Genomic DNA, 18,490 nt, shown 5'->3' with positions numbered 1-18,490 from the left:
CCCTTTTTAAACCCTCAGTTTCTGGAGCCAGATTATTTAATGGGAATCTCAACTATTTAGTTTCTAGCCCTTGTAGTTAAGAGAAAAGTTTGATAACACAAATCAAGTGCACGGCTCAGAAGACTGACAACAAATAAGAATCCCAAATTTATTATTATTATTTTTAAATCCCATGATTTTTAAGACAATCTCATGACTTTGGGGGTCTGGTCTGACTCATGAATTTTAAATACTTGGGGTTGGCAATACTGCATCATTTTTTGTTTGGCAAGGACTGTACTTGTGTTTGCTGCATGGCAGCAGGAGACAACTGTAGCAATACTATGCTCAGAGCCCAACTGTTCCTCTCTTGCTTGCTTAGTGGACCCAACCATCCCATGCCAGCTATTCAAGTTATATAATAGCAGCTCTAGCTCTGCAAGATGCATCTCAGCTGCTGGTTGCCTAGAGAACCTGCATGCCATGCAATTGTAGAAGAGGTCAGGACCAGCCCAAATGAAGAACAAGGGAGAGAAAATACTGGAAGAGAACACACAAATAAAAGTAGTAACAGTGGTTTAAGACCACTTTTCTACTTTAAAAAAAAATCTATTATTGACATATACAGGCTTTTGCTTTTAAATGTTTTAAAGTTTGTTTTCTTCTAATTTGCCTCCATGCTGAAAAGCCAAAAGCAAAACAAAAAATCCAAAGCTGGATAAGTGAAGAAGCACTCTAGTTTCAAGCCTCTCAGCAGTAAAATAATTAGGTTAATGTGCAATGTACTATTATCCACAGAACCTACAACAGGATAAGAGGATGAAAAGATTACAAGCAACAATTAAAACTGTCTATAACCATACCACTCTGAACAGGCCTGATCTTGGATGCCAAGCAAGATTAGTAGTTGGATGAAGACATCTTTGGCATACTGGCGATTGTAGACTTTTTGATTCTACTCTAATGCCAGATGGTGCTCTCTTCTCAAGTCATTTTCTCTCTCTCTTTTTTAAAAACAACTTTTCCACTAAAAGCAAGTGCAAAACAGGAAGAGCCAGATCCACAAAGGGACTTAGGCACTTCTGAGATCCACAAAACCTCCACTCAGCTGCTTCCTAAACTCATTCAGCATCTAACTTTTCACTACACTGCTACTGTATTTTCCACTGCATGCATCTGCTGAAGTGGGTTCTAGTCATCAAAGCTTATGCCCAAATAAATTTGTAAGTCTCTAAGGTGTCACAGGGACTCCTCGTTCTTTTAACTTTTCACTAACAGATCCATACTTGCCTCAGCCACTATCACATACCAAAGTCTCAGCCTGAGCCTCAAACCAGGGGAAGCTAGGCATTATCATACTACCTTTAAAAAACAGCAGCAACAAGAAAGAAATATTTTCTTTTTCCTATTGTAGAAACGCCCAACACACACACACACACACACACACACACACAGCTGCAATATGGACAATATGTACCAATGACAAATTTAAAGTCCAACATCTCACAACTCACCAGAGTTTGGTATGAGCTTTATATCATTAGAGAAGAGGGATTCCTGGTTTTCCAATGAGATGAACAGTACTTACTTCTAGCCCTGGAAATCTTGAGATGTCTTATATTTAAAACTGTGATTTATACATAGGAAAACAATTTTAAATAATTTATGTATGGAATATAAATTACCTAAAATAACTGTCCATTATTATTTTAAAGTGGGAAATCTTCCCTTTTCCATTGTATAAATCTCCCACTTCTTGTCCTAATTGCTTTATATATAAATTCCCAGTTTTGTAAAGTATGAGCAGTCAGTGTTCCACTTATACCAATGTTTATATTACAAACTAGTCTGATAAAATAGCAGCCCACCCAGACTTTGGATATGTTATAATTTAATACAAAATGCAAGAACTTGAAATAAACTTCTGCCAGGTTGGGGGTGAGAGGGGTGGGGGTGGGGGAAGGGTATGCAAGACAGCAAGGAGCCACAGCAGGCAACATCAAAGCTAAATGCTTCTCTTTAATTTCACACTTTGAGGGTACCTACAGACTAAAGTAGGACTTCCAAGGAGTCCTATGTCATTCAATGCTGGTCACAGCACAAACCATTTTGATTTAAATTGTGCTTAGGGTTATTTCCCACACTACCACCCTTCATTTTTTTTTTATTAAAAGGACACAAGTAATTTAAAGTGCAGTTTTGCAGTGAACAATAACTAAGTAAAAATAGCATCTTCTTATTCAACACATCCATTTTCTGTATATATTTTCACAATCAGATCTGCCCTCTAGGGACAAATACATTTGTACTGCTTTTTACTCCTTCTAGTGCTACAGAGCTCAGTTAACACAGCTGAGAGAGAATTGACTGGATGGATTCTGTTACTCCTTGTGCATCATCACTAGAATTGCTTACTGAGTTCTAATCAGTTATGCCTGCACAACCCAGTTGCATAGGTGTAACAGAGGGCCTAATTTGACCCAGAGAACCTTTATTATTTGTTGAATTAGCAGGGAGGGAACATTTCTGACAGCTGAACATCTTTAAAGCTAGAAATAATGGCTAGCACATAAAGAGCTCCACACAATGAAATTTAGACAGTAGCTGTTCAAACTGTGCCAACATTAGGCAATTTTTTCAAAATTTTAAAATCAGAATATATATTTTTTCCGTTTGAACACGAATAGGATCTAAACATTTCCTTGCAGTTTACTGCCTGAGGATTCAACATTGTACTGGACAACTGAAACTGACTAGTCTAATTTCCATTCTACACGCTGAGAAAAAAAGCAAAAAGTAAACAATGTAAAAGGTGAAAATAAAAATTACATTGTTAAACGTCCGTTTAGTTTAGTAAGCTGGCTAGTAGCAACAAGTAACTGCTTCTCAACGTGTTTTATCGTTTTGGTGACCCTTTAAAGGCAACACCAAGGGCGACTCCAAATCCAAAGGTCGGTTCAGGGGGGCTTCAAAAATGCGTGTGGTTACAGTGAGACGCGCTGGGTAAGGTCATGCCTTTTATTGGACCAACTTCTGTTGATGAGAGAGCCATGCAGTGGACCTAGTATTTGCTCTGCCCTGAAGGAGGGTGGAAATGAGGCCGGGGAGCTGCCAGCGCGACCCCCCGGCTGCTCTCTGGGGGATGGGTTTGGAGCCTGCCACGGGAGGGGGGGGGGGTGCCAGCAGGTACTGTGGGGGTAGCCCCGCGTTAAGCTTGCGGCCAATAGCAGGGCGTCTTCTTGCGGACTAAAATGGTTGGCTTTGTCTTCTTCCGCTCGAAGACTCACTTCAGCAGGTGGTATCCCTCCGCGTCTCCTCCCCCTCCCCCTCGAGCTCCGATCAGATGTTCGGCTGCCCCATGCGATGTCCGTTCAACTGTCAGGGTAACCGCCACATAACAGGCGAGACGCCGTGGAAAGGCGGCGCCTCTGGGCCGGGACCCCACAGGGAGGAGGAGAAGAAGCACTTGGGAAGTAGTTCCGGCGCGGAGCCGGAGAAGAGAAGCTACTGCCGCGCCGCCGCCGGGTGAGTAAAGGCGGCGCGAGACAGGGGGCATCGCTGGTGGGTCGTGCTGCTGCAGCTCCTGCTCCTCCAGCTCCCTGCGCGCGGCGGGCACTGCGGGCGGCAGCGACTCCTCCCAGGGGCGGGGCGACTGCACTCGCGTTTCCTCCTTCGGCGCCATTTTGTAGCGCAGAGAATCCGCAAATAAAGAGCGGGCGGCAGCGCGGGGTGGGGGAGGCGGCGACCGCGGAGGCCCCGGGTCTGGGCGCTGAGGCGGGTGCGGAAGGTGCCGCCCTTGATGTGACGGGCCAGGCCCGGGCAGTCGGTGCGCGGGGACAGCGAGGCCTCCGCGCCGCAAGCGGGAGGTGAGTGACCGAGCGGCCTCCCCCTCTGCCGGGGTGCCTCCGCCTCCTCCTTCTCCTCCGCGCGGGATGTGGCCGCGGGGGCGGTGGGCACTGGGCACCAGGTTGTCCCCGCCCTGCTACTCTTGGGGCTGGGGGCTCCGAGCCCGGCGGCTCCGGCCGTTACCTACGGGAGCAGGGGCAGCAGCACCTAGAGCCATTTTGTGTGAGGCGCAGGCGAGAGCCCGGCTGGGTGCGTGAGTCACGGCCCGGCCCCGGGAGCGTCCATTGTCCCCACCCGCCGGCTGGGGAGGCCCCGTTTTCTCTTATAGGCTGCGGCGAAAGCGGTCAGGAAGGGGCGGGCGGAGCCCGGGCGGGATTAGGAGCCGTTCGGGGGCCCTGCCCCCCTTCCACCGGCAATGAGCCGCGTCCCCGCCGCAGGGAGAGGCCTGTGTGCTCCGCTGTCAAATGGCCCGTCTTGCTGCGGGGGCACGGAACGGTTTCCAAGGCCTGCTCAGTGTGGCGGCAGGGTTCGCTGGCTACACGTAGAGGTGCAGCTCACTTGCGTTCCCGGCCTGCGGAGGCTGATGCACATGCTTAGCTTCACGCACTGTGCGTGGGTTCCGGGAAGGCAGCGGGACTAGTCACCGTGCCTAAAGTTAAGTATGTGTAGAAATCTTTGCAGATCCGGGGCCTTGTTTTGTATTTGTTTTTTGGAGACACTGATACCTGTAGTGGTGGTTTCTACACAAACTGTAACATAAAAATTAGCTGCCAGGTATTAAAAAAAAAAAAAAGCCCGTAAGGCAATGTTTTAACTAAAACAATTGCAACTAACTGCATAATTTTATGTCTGTATCTTTTATATCCCTTAAAATATTACAGTACTGATGACATAATATTGTAAAGTGGCCTGTAAGATAAAATAGAACATGATGATCTTCCCGCATTAGCCTTGTAGTTCATGTGTCAAAAAATATGGCACAGTAACAGCTGCTATAATCAGCTTATAAGTTTTAAGAATTTACATAGAAATTTAAATAAAAACCTATCCTGTGTTCCAACTATCCGTGTTAATGTGTTACAAATAGGTGAAATATTAATGTATCTTGATATTACTGAGAGGAAAAGTAAAAGGCTGGAAACTTGACAAGCTACCATTTGTCTCCAGAATGAATTTTTGGGTTAAGATGTACATTTTTGTATGATAGTGAATAAATTATGCCATATATAAATACTGAATTTGTGTTTATGTCAATAGGACATATTGAAGATTATTCTTTAAAAGAATTTTCATTGTTTGTTTATTCTTGTAGAAAATGGCATATTGTCATGCTCTTACAGAAAATTAGTCACCTTAGCAGTGAGGTTGAATGTTCTTTCAGTTGAGAGCCAATTGAAGGGAGGCATCTTTAGCTATTGTACAGTATTTAAAGTTGCTTATTCTGTGTGCTTTGCTTTTAAACAAAATAACTTATTTTTTAGTAAACATAGTCTATGTACTGTGGTCAGTGTCTTGGAGATGGTGGTCCATTAGCATGTTTTCTTACCCATCTTACTATTGGAATGTTAATGGCAATTAAAATAATAAAAATTGATAAAATAACAAGACCCCTTAGGCCTTGAACTTGCAGAAAATTAAGAATGCAATAACTTTACACATTGAGTAAGAGTACCTCATGCTTAAGTGTTTATAGATAGGATTGTTGCTTTACAGATTTATTTATTTATTTCCCCCCATATCCAGGTACATATAGTGACAAAACAATAAGCAATTTAAAACAGCCAGTCAATATTCAAAGACCTAAAACAAATTTAGGTTGGCTTCTGACACTCCTTCATGCTGCTGTAGAGGTGCCAGTAGTTTTGAGGAATTACTTAATGCATCTCAAAATGTTGACTACTGGGGTGCTGCTATCAATCTGCTCTGTATATCTAAACCTCTCAAGTTTAAATTGCTAAGTTACTGTGAAGTATTGCTGATGCAGAAAGTCTTCCATGTTTCAGTAATAGGGTGAAATATATATATAATGTGTACAAAAAAACTATTAAGAGAAAGTTAGCTATTTAGGTTGCAAAGTCAACCTCTAAGTTAAGAAATGTCGGATGTACAGTTGCTCATGCAATATGAATTCAGCCCCTTTTGCATCCATCCTGTGCACTGAATAATATTAGCCCAGGGAGTAAGGGGGGGGGGAATACACATGATCAGATTAAAGGTTATATTATTATGCATGTACACAAGGGGGGAGAATTAAGATTGCGCAGGAAATTTAAATCTGGTATTTCCCAATGTTTGAGCCACATGGCTTTGCAACCTAAATAATTGTTTTAATGTAGACTTTTAATATAGTTTTGTAGTTCTTAAAGGAAAAAGTGTTAACATGATGCATACAGCATCATTGGCATGCATCATTATTCATAGAGCAGCATGGTTTGAACTCTGATCCTTCATTGCCTCAGGACTCTTACTACAGTAGTTGGCAGCAGGAGAAACAACTTGGTTGATTAGCTGCTGGTAGCTTTTGCTGGGGTGGAGGTGGCCTGGCTTGGCTCTGATCGGTACGTTGCCCCTATAGCAGAGGTGGGCTACATCCAGCCCTTGAGCTCCCAGCCAGGGAGGCTAGCCCCCGGACCCTCCCCCACAGCCACGCGGGCAGCACTCTGGGCGGCGTATCTGGCTCCGGCTGAGCGGCACAGCTGCCAGACATGCTGCTCTGAGCGGCATGGTAAGGGGACCGGGGGGTTGGATAAGGGGCAGGAGGAGGTTCCAGGGGGCAGTCAGTGGACGGGGGGGTTGGATGGGGTGGAGGTTCTGGGGTGTGGTGGTCAAGGGATGGGGAACGGGGGGGTTGGATAGGTGTGGGAGTCCTGGGGGGGCCTGTCAGGGGGCAGGGGTGTGGATAGGGGGTGGGGTCCTGGGGGAGTGGTTAGGGTTGGGAAGGGGGTGGTCAGGGGACAAGGAGCAGGGAGGGGAGTTTGGATGGGTCGGGGGTTCTGAGGGGGGCAGTCAGGGGATGGAGGGTGGGGGGGGGCAGGCTGTTTGGGGAGGCACAGCCTTCCTACCCGGCTCTCCATACAATTTTGCTACCCCGCTGTAGCCCAAGGGCCAAAAAGTTTGCCCACCGCTGCCCTAAAGCCTTGTGCTTGGTCCAGAGAGAGATGGTTGTGGGAATGGAGCCCAGCTGTGCTTACACTTTTGAGCTGCAAAAGCAGTGGTGGATCTGCTACTGCAGCTTTGGCACAGCAACTAGGACCTGTTTTAGAATGTTCACGTTTTGTTGGTTTGGCATGCTGCTAAGATTTTCGTGAGGCAAACAAGTAGCGTATGGGAAAGAGTTGTCTGTCAGATTGTAACTTCTCATGCATTTCATGAGACAAGCAAAAGGCACATCCCTATCCCCAAGGCTTTTGCCTTGCTGAATTTCAGACATGCCAAACAATGCAGGTGTGTTAGAATTAATTACAAAAATAAAAGAACAGGAGTACTTGTGGCACCTTAGAGACTAACAAATTTATTAGAGCATAAGCTTTCGTGGACTACAGCCCACTTCTTCGGATGCATATAGAGTGGAATAAATATTGAGGAGATATATATACACACATACAGAGAGCATAGCCCAATGCCAACTCTGTCCACATATCTATTCAAGTGACATCATCATAGGACCTAATCACATCAGCCATACCATCAGGGGCTCGTTCACCTGCACATCTACCAATGTGATATATGCCATCATGTGCCAGCAATGCCCCTCTGCCATGTACATTGGCCAAACCGGACAGTCTCTGTGCAAAAGAATTAATGGACACAAATCTGACATCAGGAATCATAATACTCAAAAACCAGTGGGAGAACACTTTAACCTGTCTGGTCATTCAATGTCAGACCTGCGGGTGGCTATCTTACAACAGAAAAACTTCAAAAACAGACTCCAACGAGAGACTGCTGAGCTGGAATTGATATGCAAACTAGACACAGTCAACTCAGGATTGAATAAGGACTGGGAATGGCTGAGCCATTACAAACATTGAATCTATCTCCCCTGGTAAGTATTCTCACACTTCTTATCAAACTGTCTGTACTGGGCTAGCTTGATTATCACTTCAAAAGTTTTTTTTTTTTCCCCTCTTACTTAATTGGCCTCTCAGAGTTGGTAAGACAACTCCCACCTGTTTATGCTCTCTGTATGTGTGTATATATATATCTCCTCAATATTTATTTCACTCTATATGCATCCGAAGAAGTGGGCTGTAGTCCATGAAAGCTTATGCTCTAATAAATGTGTTAGTCTCTAAGGTGCCACAAGTACTCCTGTTCTTTTTGCGGATACAGACTAACACGACTGCTACTCTGAAACCTTACAAAAATAAGTGAACCTTTTATAATGGAGTGGTAGGCAACCTAAACATAGGGGGCCACTATCAGTTCCATCTTATGATGTAGAGTAACTTGAGGTCTTTCTGGATGACCATACCTGGAGCAAAAGTGATTAGTAAAACCAAGATTGAGTATTTCTATTACAATTCCATTTTCAGTTACTTAGCTCTTTCCAAAAATTTCATCTATTGAACTGAAATCTCAGAGCATGGTTTCTGCCCACAAATGGATAGTTTTAGAAAGTTTGATCAAAAAGGCTTTGGTGGCTTTTCAAAAGGGGGGGAGGGATGCAGTTTGAATAGCAATATCTCCACTTGTTCCTAGGAAAAGTGTCTATTTAACCAGGCAGAGAGTTTGAAAATTGCACTTTGTACATGCACTGTACTTCAGGTGCAACTTTTAAGTACTTTTTTCCACTGTTCTATGCATGGCTAACATAGCAGTGTGGTGTATGTACATTTATGGAGCCCTCTTTCATTGAGCGAGTATAGCTTTGCACATCTGAAAACAGTACATCGCCACTGCAGTCTTTAAAAATATGAAAAACGTTAAGCCTTTGCCTTACTCGGTGCTCATCTAGAACGTTTTGCAGTGTCTAGCCTATATGTTTGGTTTAAAAAAATAATTTAAAAACTACATCTAGGAGTATTATGCTTGCAAATGGTGAATAAAAATCAGTTTTTTAAAAAAATTAAAATGGATTTTTTTTATTTAAAATTAAGTACAGGCTTATTTAAAAAACCTGTTAAACATAAAATTTGAAATTGACCACCTATGTTAAGACCTAAACTTTCTATAATCTATTAATCACTTAAATTAAATACAGAACAGAACATTAAGCAGCACGTCAGGTTGTAAAGAAAATGAAACCGCTGAGCTAGTGAAAGTCAATAGCTAAGCACCTGGAACCAGAGTTTGATGAAATGCTAAACCAACTTTTGACATCAGTAGCCTCGTCTGCAGAGAGAATATTCTGTTCATTTCAGTTTATTCAAATAGTTCAGTTTAATGCCAAGCTCATTCAAAGTTAAGAAACCAATTGGGATTTGAAAAATACGTTTTCCTCTTCCAATCTATGCATAAAACGTAGGTGTGAGGATGAGATTATGATCTACTAGTTCTAAAATATTGAATAACATGGTGACTAGAAATGATCAGTTCAGTTCACTAACTACATATAATCAGTTTTAAATGCAAAGCATGTTTTGATAAGTGTTAAATATAAAACAAATTTAAGAATTTTATTTAATGAAAAAAATTAAAATGCTCTTCATACATTTTGATTTTTGGATTTCTATCCAAAAAGAGCTTGACACGTCACAAGAAAAATTAAGTACCTAGTAAATAAGAAATGCATTATTCACCATCTTCTAAACATACATTTATTCAAATTCTTAATGTTTACTTAACTTAAGCTATATAATTGCTTAAATGTGTATGGATCATGTATCCTAGTTAGCAAAGTTCCAAATTTAGCATAAAGGCAGTATTTAGTTGCAAAACAACATGTTTTAATAGGTTGATTCTCCTTGACTGGTAACTTTCTTTAGGAAAATAACTGAAGTACAAATGCAAAACATGATTAAAATCAATGACTTAAATCAAGGTTTCCTGCTTGTCAATGTAAATCATGATTAAAATGAGTGATTTTTAATCAATACACCCTGCTTGCAAACTAGGTAATGCCAAAATTAAGGTTTGCTGCTTGTGTGTATACATTACACCATGGTCTTAAGATAGTTTCTCAAATTCTATATTACTACATTTTGTAATGCAAGGTATTTCAGAAGATTGGAGGGCTGTGCTGGATACTTGTATATCTTGTATGTTAATGACTTTTGAGGACTCTGTTGTTTGGCACTTCAGTGATTAAAAAATGCCACATCTGTTTAAGGTGTGGAAGTGTATACTGTAATTCAAGAAAGTGTAATCTAACCTAATTTAATTACTGTATTGTGACACATGCATAATGGAGCAGAATTTAGGCTGTGCAGGCACCCTAAACTTTGGTAATAACCATGCAACCTCCAGTGTTCTAAGTTGCTGCAGTATACTTTCCATCCATCCAAAACTTTAACTTCTTATATCTGTACTCTTAAGAGAAGTCTCCAGCATTCATTGCAATCTTCACATCTCCTACAGCACGGTCAGTAACGCTCCCAAAGTTATTCACTTCCATCACCAATAGAAGCAAAAAGCAGTATGCATCCCAGATTATCAAACTTTGATTCTAAGGCAAAACATTAATAGTGATCTCTGCAGTGTGAAAGTAGAATAACATTACATAGGTGTGGTCTGGGACATATATTATCGATATTATGTGTCAGAGATAAGGTTTATTTGGGAGTGTAGTTGGCCAAACGAGGCATTTGAACAACTGAAGAAACTCACATTAATTCCATTAAAAAATAAACTATTAGCTTCTGATAGCCACTGTGGAAAACTTGACGACAAACAGAAAATTCCTTCATGACCTTTTTCTTAAATGTTCTGACTGAAATTCTTCAAAAATACAGTATATTTCTGATGATCAGTGCAGATATTTTTGGCAGTTGTGTACCATAAATTCATTTTATTAGGAAGTGCACTTTCTGTATTTGAATTATATTTGTTCTTAAATAGTGTGGAATGGAGGGAGAGAAGAAGCTTCATGATGATTTTGCAAGGCTTAATTAAGTAGCTTGAAAATGTTCCACAAGGGTGTGTGATAACTGATTACTTGTCCAAATAAAAAAAAAATTTGCTCATGGCAAGTGGGTGGATACAGTTTAAAAACTCAGTTTTTTGTAACTGATCACTCAAAAGAAGCATTTGCTCTTTGAAAGTCTGAGGTTTAAAAAAAAATTAAACTTTCTCCTGTGAAACAAAACTAAAGGAAACTTATGGTTTTCTTTGTTGCTGTCTGGGAGAAAGGTAAATCCTTAAGAGCATTAGAAAAGGTGTGAGATTTAAGCTCTTAAACATTACAATCAACAGAATTAAATCTGTATTATATTACAAATGCATGGACTATTTTTAAATTCATAACTGTATAAAACCACATTACTGGAACTGGACTAGTATTTTACTTATTTAATTTTATTTAAATTTGGATAGGTGTAACTTACCTATACATTTGACCACAGGACCACTTTCTTTTAAAGAAACAACCATTCGTTACTTTTGGGCCAGGTCTACATTACGGACCTATATCGGTGTAACTGCGTCGTTCAGGGGTGTGAAAAACCCACCCCGTGAGCGATGTAGTAATACCAACCTAAGCCCCTGCATAGACAGCGCCATGTTGGTATGGGGGATTAACTATGTTGATAGGAGAGGTCTCCCGTTGGCTTAGTGCGTCTTCATTGAAGTGCTACCGTGGTATAACTGTGCTGATGCAGCATCTTAAGCATAGACTTACACTCAGAAAAGACAAAGATTATTAAGGGCAAGTGTTCCTCATTGCTCATAACATGCTGATAAGTCTGGTCCTGAGGACAGCTAAGAAGGCTGTTGCTTCTACCTCTCTTAGATGGACACTAATCATTGGTACCTGTGTGTGTGTGGGGGGGGGGGGGGGGGAGAGTCAAAATCCAAGTTGCTCTTATAAGTTATGCCTTTGCTAGGTGTGTTTTATCTATGTAGGTATACCAGTATACGACTCTAGCAGAGCTCTCCTGGTGTTGATTATAGTGGTAAAGATGCGTTCCATAGTTTATTCTCTGGGTTTGTCTACACAGCACGTTAGTGAGCACCAATGGGGATGTAAATTCTTGTGTGTAGGAGCGTGTTGTGAACTGTGCTGGTGCACTCTAAAAGTTCCCTAATTGGCGTTGCCATAGTACTGTTTGAAACTTAGTCTGTGTCAGCAAGGTTGCACCCCATGCGTGACACGCTGCTGCACATGAAAATTTACACACTCGTGTGCACTAATGCACTGTGTAAACAAGCCCTCTCTACTTGTATAGCTTGATCTACTGGGGAAAAGTAGAGTTTAGCCAGGTAGGGATCATGTCTCAATACCCTGGACCAGTGGTTCTCAACCCATGGGCCGCTTACAGCCCAATCAGCAGACAGCTGCAGCCCATGTGACATCCTTGGGGCCATACAGGTAGTATATATAGTGTGTGGATACAGCCCACATAAAACAGAGAACTGTATTTTTGGCCCACAATGGTAAATAGGTTGAGAACTGCCTGGACTGACAGCTGTTTCAGCAAAAGTCTGTACTACAGACATAGCCACAGACTTCCATAATAGACTAGAGTCCATTTTAATGAATACCAGATTATAGGACAAACATGTTAACACTTCCAGTGTTATAATAAAATGCAAGATGAGGCAGTGTATCCTAATGATTAGAGAAACTGGGTGCCTTAGAGGTTCACCTTGGGCAAGTGATTTGATGACCCTCTTTCCTTAGCCATTCAACTCTAAAACTTTTAAAAGGCACATTATCTATGAGAACTGAACTGTGCACCTTAGATAGAAATTCATCTCAACAAATTCCCTTTACTTCCCGCCCTCCACACTTAAAACAATAATACATACTAAAGAAACAAAAGTAAAATCAGATGAACATATTTTCTGGGAACCAAGCAATTTTTTTAGTAAAACTCTCCAGTATCTATTAGATCAGTCTTGCAAAACTAATGAAAACCTATTAGCCAAAATATGGTTGCTTTTTCTCTGAATCAGTAATATAATGGACAAGTTAATGATACTTACTGATGCAGTCTTGAAAAGTTTCCCTGGGAAAACAGAACTGTTGACTGTTGCACCATTATTCCCTTTTTATTAAACACTCTTGGGGAATGTTTTTCTGTTGCTGCCCTTAACTAGGGTCTTTGAGAACAGAATCTCAGTGTTTGGCAAAGGAGTTCTTGCACTCCACTTTACTTTGTTTAAAAAAAAAAAAAAAACCCTGCTTCCAACTGCATAGCATCTTTCCTGCTCCACAAATGCTTTTCTGGTGACTATACTTCTTTCCTTTCCATCTAAATCACAGCCGCTTTCTAGTTTTGAAGCTTTCAGCGGGAGGAGGGGATCAGTCTCTTTTTGTTGTTGTTTAAAAGACTTATTTGGCCTGTGGAAAGCTGGAGTGTCTCTCTCCCCTTTTCCCTGTCCCCCCAGGTTAGAATTGATTAAAATTTCAACTTATTGTTAAAACTTGTCAAAAAAAAAATCATGGGAGGCACTGAGGTTATTTAATGTTGAAGTGTTGCAGAGAGGTTCGAGCATAACAGACTGGGGTATCCTAGTTAAATTGAAAAATTTAACTTTGTTTTATCCTTCAACTGTGTGTGTGTTCGCTCATAAACTACTTCCCCTGAGTTGAGTCAGTGTGGAATTAGTGGCTTTTCTCCAGCAAATTGATTTGAAACAAAGGGAGTCTATAATCCTTTTAAATCATCAGCCACTTTCCAAACAGGCTAAATGTTACTCAGGAGCTACTTCAGTGTTTCTCAAATGCAGCCACCAGGGGCTTTTTGTGCAGCCACCACCTCCTGGATGGTGATTGGGGTGGGAGGGAGGGGGACAAAACAGGGGCCTTTCCTCTGGCGCTGTCAGCAGGGGTTGGGCCCTGACCCCATCTGGAGCCATAAACACCAGAGAATCAGGCAAGCAGTGTGAGTACCCCACCTTCCTGGGGGTGGTAGGGCACAGGCTTCTGGCTTTCAGCTTCAGCGCTGGGAGGAAGGCAGTGGGCTCCATCCCCTGGCTGCAGGGTTTCAGGCCTCGGCCACGTGGCAGCGGGCGCTGGCCCTGGGCCCACCCCTCCATCATCCCTGCTGTGTCCTCCAGCCCTGCACTTCGGTGGCACAGCTGCAGGCCTCTGGTCCCCAGGCTCCAGCTGCAGGCTTACCCCCCTCCCCTCCATTGCGCCAGCCTCTGTTGCCTCCCTCGGACCCCCCCCCCATTCCACCAAGCACCTGCTGCCTCCCTTGGCTACTTATACATCTTCCCCCCACCCCCACATCATCTCTGTGCTGCCTCCCTACCCGCCTCCCCATCCAGAGCTTAATTTGTCTCCTGGCTTGCCAGGGCTGAGTAAGTCTGTTGTGGAAAGTGATATTTGTATCTTTGTTAATGTCACTTGTAGCTGCCTCCCAGCTAGTTAGCAAGGCTGCTGCTGAGAAATGATGTTAAACATACACCTCATATTTCACAGAAGCAGACCAAGTCTTAAAAAGAAAAGGCAACCCCAAAAAAGCAAAAACAAACACCAAAAACCAAGAACATGCAAGGCACCTTATGTTTCTATTCTGTTGAGGTCCAGTAAATAGAAACTACATTAATTTTTATTACTGAGTCTGCAAAAAACCTACATAAATAAATTGCAGTGAATTGGATATTCATTTTTGACAATTTTTCCTAAAATCGTAATTAACTTTCGAAAAACAAATAAAGTGGCCACCAGCAAGAGTTGGTGGCTGCACTCTGAGGCCACCAAAATTTTTTTGTGATTAAACCCTGTTTAACTAGATTGGCCTGTGGCTGACTTACCATTGCAGTAGTGGACTGCCAAAGAAATTAATGTTGTGCATAAATGAAAATTTAAGAGACCTGAAACTGCTATCTTTGCTGTTTATGGCCTTCTATTGAGCTCCTGTATTTCTTCTAAAACACTATAACCAACCAAAAAGTTTTAAGTAAGTGATCCTCTATTTTGGTGGTGGTTTTTCCATTGCCTCTTATGGTATTTGACCTTTGCCTATTAGGTTTTTTTATGCCTGTCATTACACCTGTTGCTATAAGGCATGACCCGTGTGTGTGTGTGTGAGAGAGAGAGAGACTTCTGAGGACTTTGCATTTCATAAATATTGGTAGCAGTACTACAGAATAAAGTTGCAAACTGTCTCACTAGGAGAGTAAACTGTGGATATGTATGGCAGAAATAAGAATTAACTGGAAAAGTATTCTCTGGAGGTTATCACCAGGGTCAATAGCAAAATTATAGATGTTTGCTTAAATATGTAAGCATCTATGTAGAGTTTTCCTCCTACACTTGTGAAAATAGAAATGAGAATAAACACATAAGACAATTTTCAATTTTAACAGACCATTCTTTTGTTAGTCACAGTAAAAACAACATTAATACCAGTATCAATAGTATCACCAAAATAAAATGTTACTTGAATTCTACCTCCTGATGTTTGTGCTGGAAGAGTGACCAGCATGGTTATGGTGGCTTGTTGTCAAACAGATGTTGTGTACTTCAGCATCTGACCTCACTTATGGCTTTCTTTATATCAAGGCTGGGAATGCAAAGATGGGCTAACTTTCTGAACTCAGTAACTGGACCAAATCAGACTAATGTTTGTTTTTTCTTCCTCAGTTCACAATGACTAATGAAGAACCTCTCCCAAAGAAGGTAAGTTTGAAATTTTTTCATGTTTTTTTCCCTTGTTTTGTTGGTAGCAGTGACAAACGGTTACATTGTTTGTTTTTTTTACTTTGCAGGTTCGCCTTAGTGAAACAGACTTTAAGGTTTTGGGTAGAGATGAACTGATCCTAAGGTAAAGTAATAAATGGGTTTCTACTGTATAAACAAACATTTTTAAAATGGGACTTCTCTCAAATCCTAATAGGAAATGTACCGCTCTGTCCAAACTGCTTTTCGTAAAGCACACCATGTAGCAATACTTGTAATTTGATAGTTGACAGTGGCCAAGATTTTCAAAGTGATTTGATGTTTTCGTGTCCAACTCGAAACATATTAAAAGGGTTTGATTTCTCATATTGCTGCTCTCCACCCTCTGAAAATCAGGCCTCTTTAAAGGTGTCTCAACTTAAATACCCAGAACTGAGGCACCTGAAATCACTAGTCACTCTTGAAAGCATTTGTCAGTATCTGTAAATATGTCCTTGAAGTTATCAGGGTTTAAAAAAAAAATCCATTTTAATTGTAAATAGCATATTAGTATTGGTGAGTAGGGAGAGTTAAGCAGCTAGAAACTATGTAATTTAAGCTTTTTATTTAAAAACAAATTTCTGGCAGTCTTCACACTACGTAAGGATTTCTTGAATGTGGATCAAATATAAACTGATGCAGTGCTGTCTTCCTGAGCCTGCATACATTTTCCTGTACCTCAGCTGCTTAATATTTTTCCCAAGTAGCAGCTGAGTGAAATTGGCAAAATTGATCCATTTCACTACTGCTATTGGGAGTTCTTTAGCCAGCACTGAAACCGATAATCTTGTTTTTTTTCTACTGTTATGGAAAGCTGTCTAGAACAAATACACTGAAACTGTTCAAAGGAGGGAACATCAAAATCTGACTGGAGAGAGCAGAAGAGACTGACTATATGGGGAAGAGAAAGAAGTCCCTTTCCCCAGCCATTAAGTGGGAGTATTTCAGATTGGTCAGGTGTTCTCAGATTCTGGCTAATAGGTTTTTGTAACTGTAAAAGTTGCAACAGTTTAACTTAAATCTGTTCACTTATCCCAGTGTCAGGCCCTGTGATGAGCACAATCTAGCTGTAAACAAATTTAACTGTGAACGCAGTTGGGATTGTGTGTCAATACAGGGATGAACATTGGTTTAAGTAAATAGATTTAAAAAGCAATTTTAGTTAAATCATTGCAGATATGGTATGTAGATCAGCCCTAATGAAGGGAATTCACCCTGGGTTGGAATACCCTCCTCCCTTCAAGCAGCTGGAAGTCGTAGGGTTGGGTTTTTCCACGAGGCTGTTACTGCTGCACCTTGCTGGTGACTGCACCCCACCACAACCACCTGGTGTATTGTATGGCCTTCATCCAGTGATTTTTTTTTTTTCAAGCCAGTATCTCACTGTTAGATGGCAAATGACTTCAGAGTTGTTGTTGGACACAGGAATATGCATAAGTGGTGTCTCACAACCTTGAAGTTTGAATGTTTATATATGTTGGGACACCCTTCCCCCCCCTTAAAATACTGGAATATTTATGGCAATATTTGTGTTTACAGATCTCTTATGTAGGGATTGCATAGACTTACTTTACTTGGTTATATATTTTGACAATTTAAAATGTTTCAGTATCTTTTGTGGTGTCTTTGTGGGGAATCTTGCAGTCTATATATGTTGTGCACAGATAATCAGTGCGTTTGTGGGTAATGTTTTGCTGTTTTCGAATGGTCTAAAAGATGTACACATTAAGTAGACAAACTTCACATCCTGGCACTGGTTACATCAGCGAGTAAACAAATATTAATTTGAAGTTCAACAAATACTGTCTCTTTCCAACTTTTTAAAAACTGGTTATGTGAGTACTTTTTTTAAATAGATATAGCTACACCTAGGGGAACCCAAATTCATTATAGCTCTGCATGACTGCAGCTGCCCCCCCCCCCCTTCTTCTTCTTCCACTTTATCCAGTAGCTAACTACTATAGGAATTACATCCCCTTGCTTATACAGACTGCTCAAGAAAAGACTATGGTTCCAACATTTATCATGGAATCCTGCCTTTAAATCTGCTTTGCTTGCCCCCACACGTCATTCCGAACACTGTTCCCACTCTACAAATAGCTTCTGTACAGCATGTATGTAAGCCACTTGTGACCTGCATGAGGCTGCAAATGTGCTGTTTCACAGCAATCACGTGCTTATTCACTCTCACTCCTTTTGACTGTTCTGTACTAAATATAACTGGTAAAAAGAGAAAATAAGAGAAACGTGAAGGTGAGCTACCAGAACAGACACAATTATAAAGGCTTCTGGGAATCTCATGGGCACACTGAACTGCAGCAGATTTTCATTTTTTTGGAATAGTATTTCTCTGCAGTGAACTTCCACTTATCTCCTGCATCCACTCCTTTCCTTCTAGTAATGTCATTTAGAGGTTTCAGATTTCTAACTTAAGCTTTTCAGAGATTGGAATTCTATTACAAGTCCCATTTCTAACAGCCTGTACTGATAAAACAAATGAGGAGAAGCTGTGATTAAAAAAAGAGGAGTGACTGACAGAGTGGAAAGCATATTAAGTAATTAGTCTGTAAAAATTTAATAGGGGGTAAATAATCCAGAAAATCAATTATGCTCTAATGTTCACAAGATTAAAATATTTGTTTACATTTGAAGTGACAATTTATAAGATTCTACTTCTAGCAAGATTGTAAACTCATAACTTAAACGTGTGTTAACTTCAAATTCTAACAATCCCTTATTTCTCTCCTTGATCTTCCATTTTAACATCCCCACCCCCCGGAAAAGTTACTTTTTTTGCCAGCAGCTCAAAACAATCAAGATAACCCTTAGATGTCTCTTCCCCACAAATTGCAAAACAAAAATCTGTCAATCTACCATTTCACTAGCCCGGACTAC

The 18,490-nt window shown here is 41.2% G+C and overlaps 1 protein-coding gene across 7 annotated transcripts in view; it reads left to right on the top strand.

Moving 5' to 3' along the window:
* Positions 1–2,990: 2,990 nt before the first annotated feature.
* The window catches only part of WTAP (WT1 associated protein), a 39,225-nt gene continuing 23,725 nt past the window's right edge, over positions 2,991–18,490 (top strand). The window contains exons 1-3 of one of the 7 annotated variants that reach the window (XM_005291546.5): positions 2,991–3,504; positions 15,521–15,556; positions 15,646–15,701. In XM_005291546.5, coding sequence (XP_005291603.1) covers positions 15,527–15,556; positions 15,646–15,701 — 86 coding nt within the window. In that variant the 5' untranslated portion in view covers positions 2,991–3,504; positions 15,521–15,526. Of the gene's footprint in view, positions 3,505–3,617; positions 3,846–3,904; positions 4,485–15,520; positions 15,557–15,645; positions 15,702–18,490 lie in introns of those variants that run through there. The other 6 variants (XM_065588905.1, XM_005291545.5, XM_065588904.1 and 3 more) reach the window with 6 other exon arrangements.

This window comes from Chrysemys picta, chromosome 3, assembly GCF_011386835.1.
Source record: "Chrysemys picta bellii isolate R12L10 chromosome 3, ASM1138683v2, whole genome shotgun sequence".
In the NCBI taxonomy this organism is placed as follows: domain Eukaryota; kingdom Metazoa; phylum Chordata; order Testudines; family Emydidae; genus Chrysemys; species Chrysemys picta.
The sequence above is the reverse complement of the archived record's forward strand: the minus strand, read 5'-3'. Positions and strand labels throughout refer to the sequence as shown.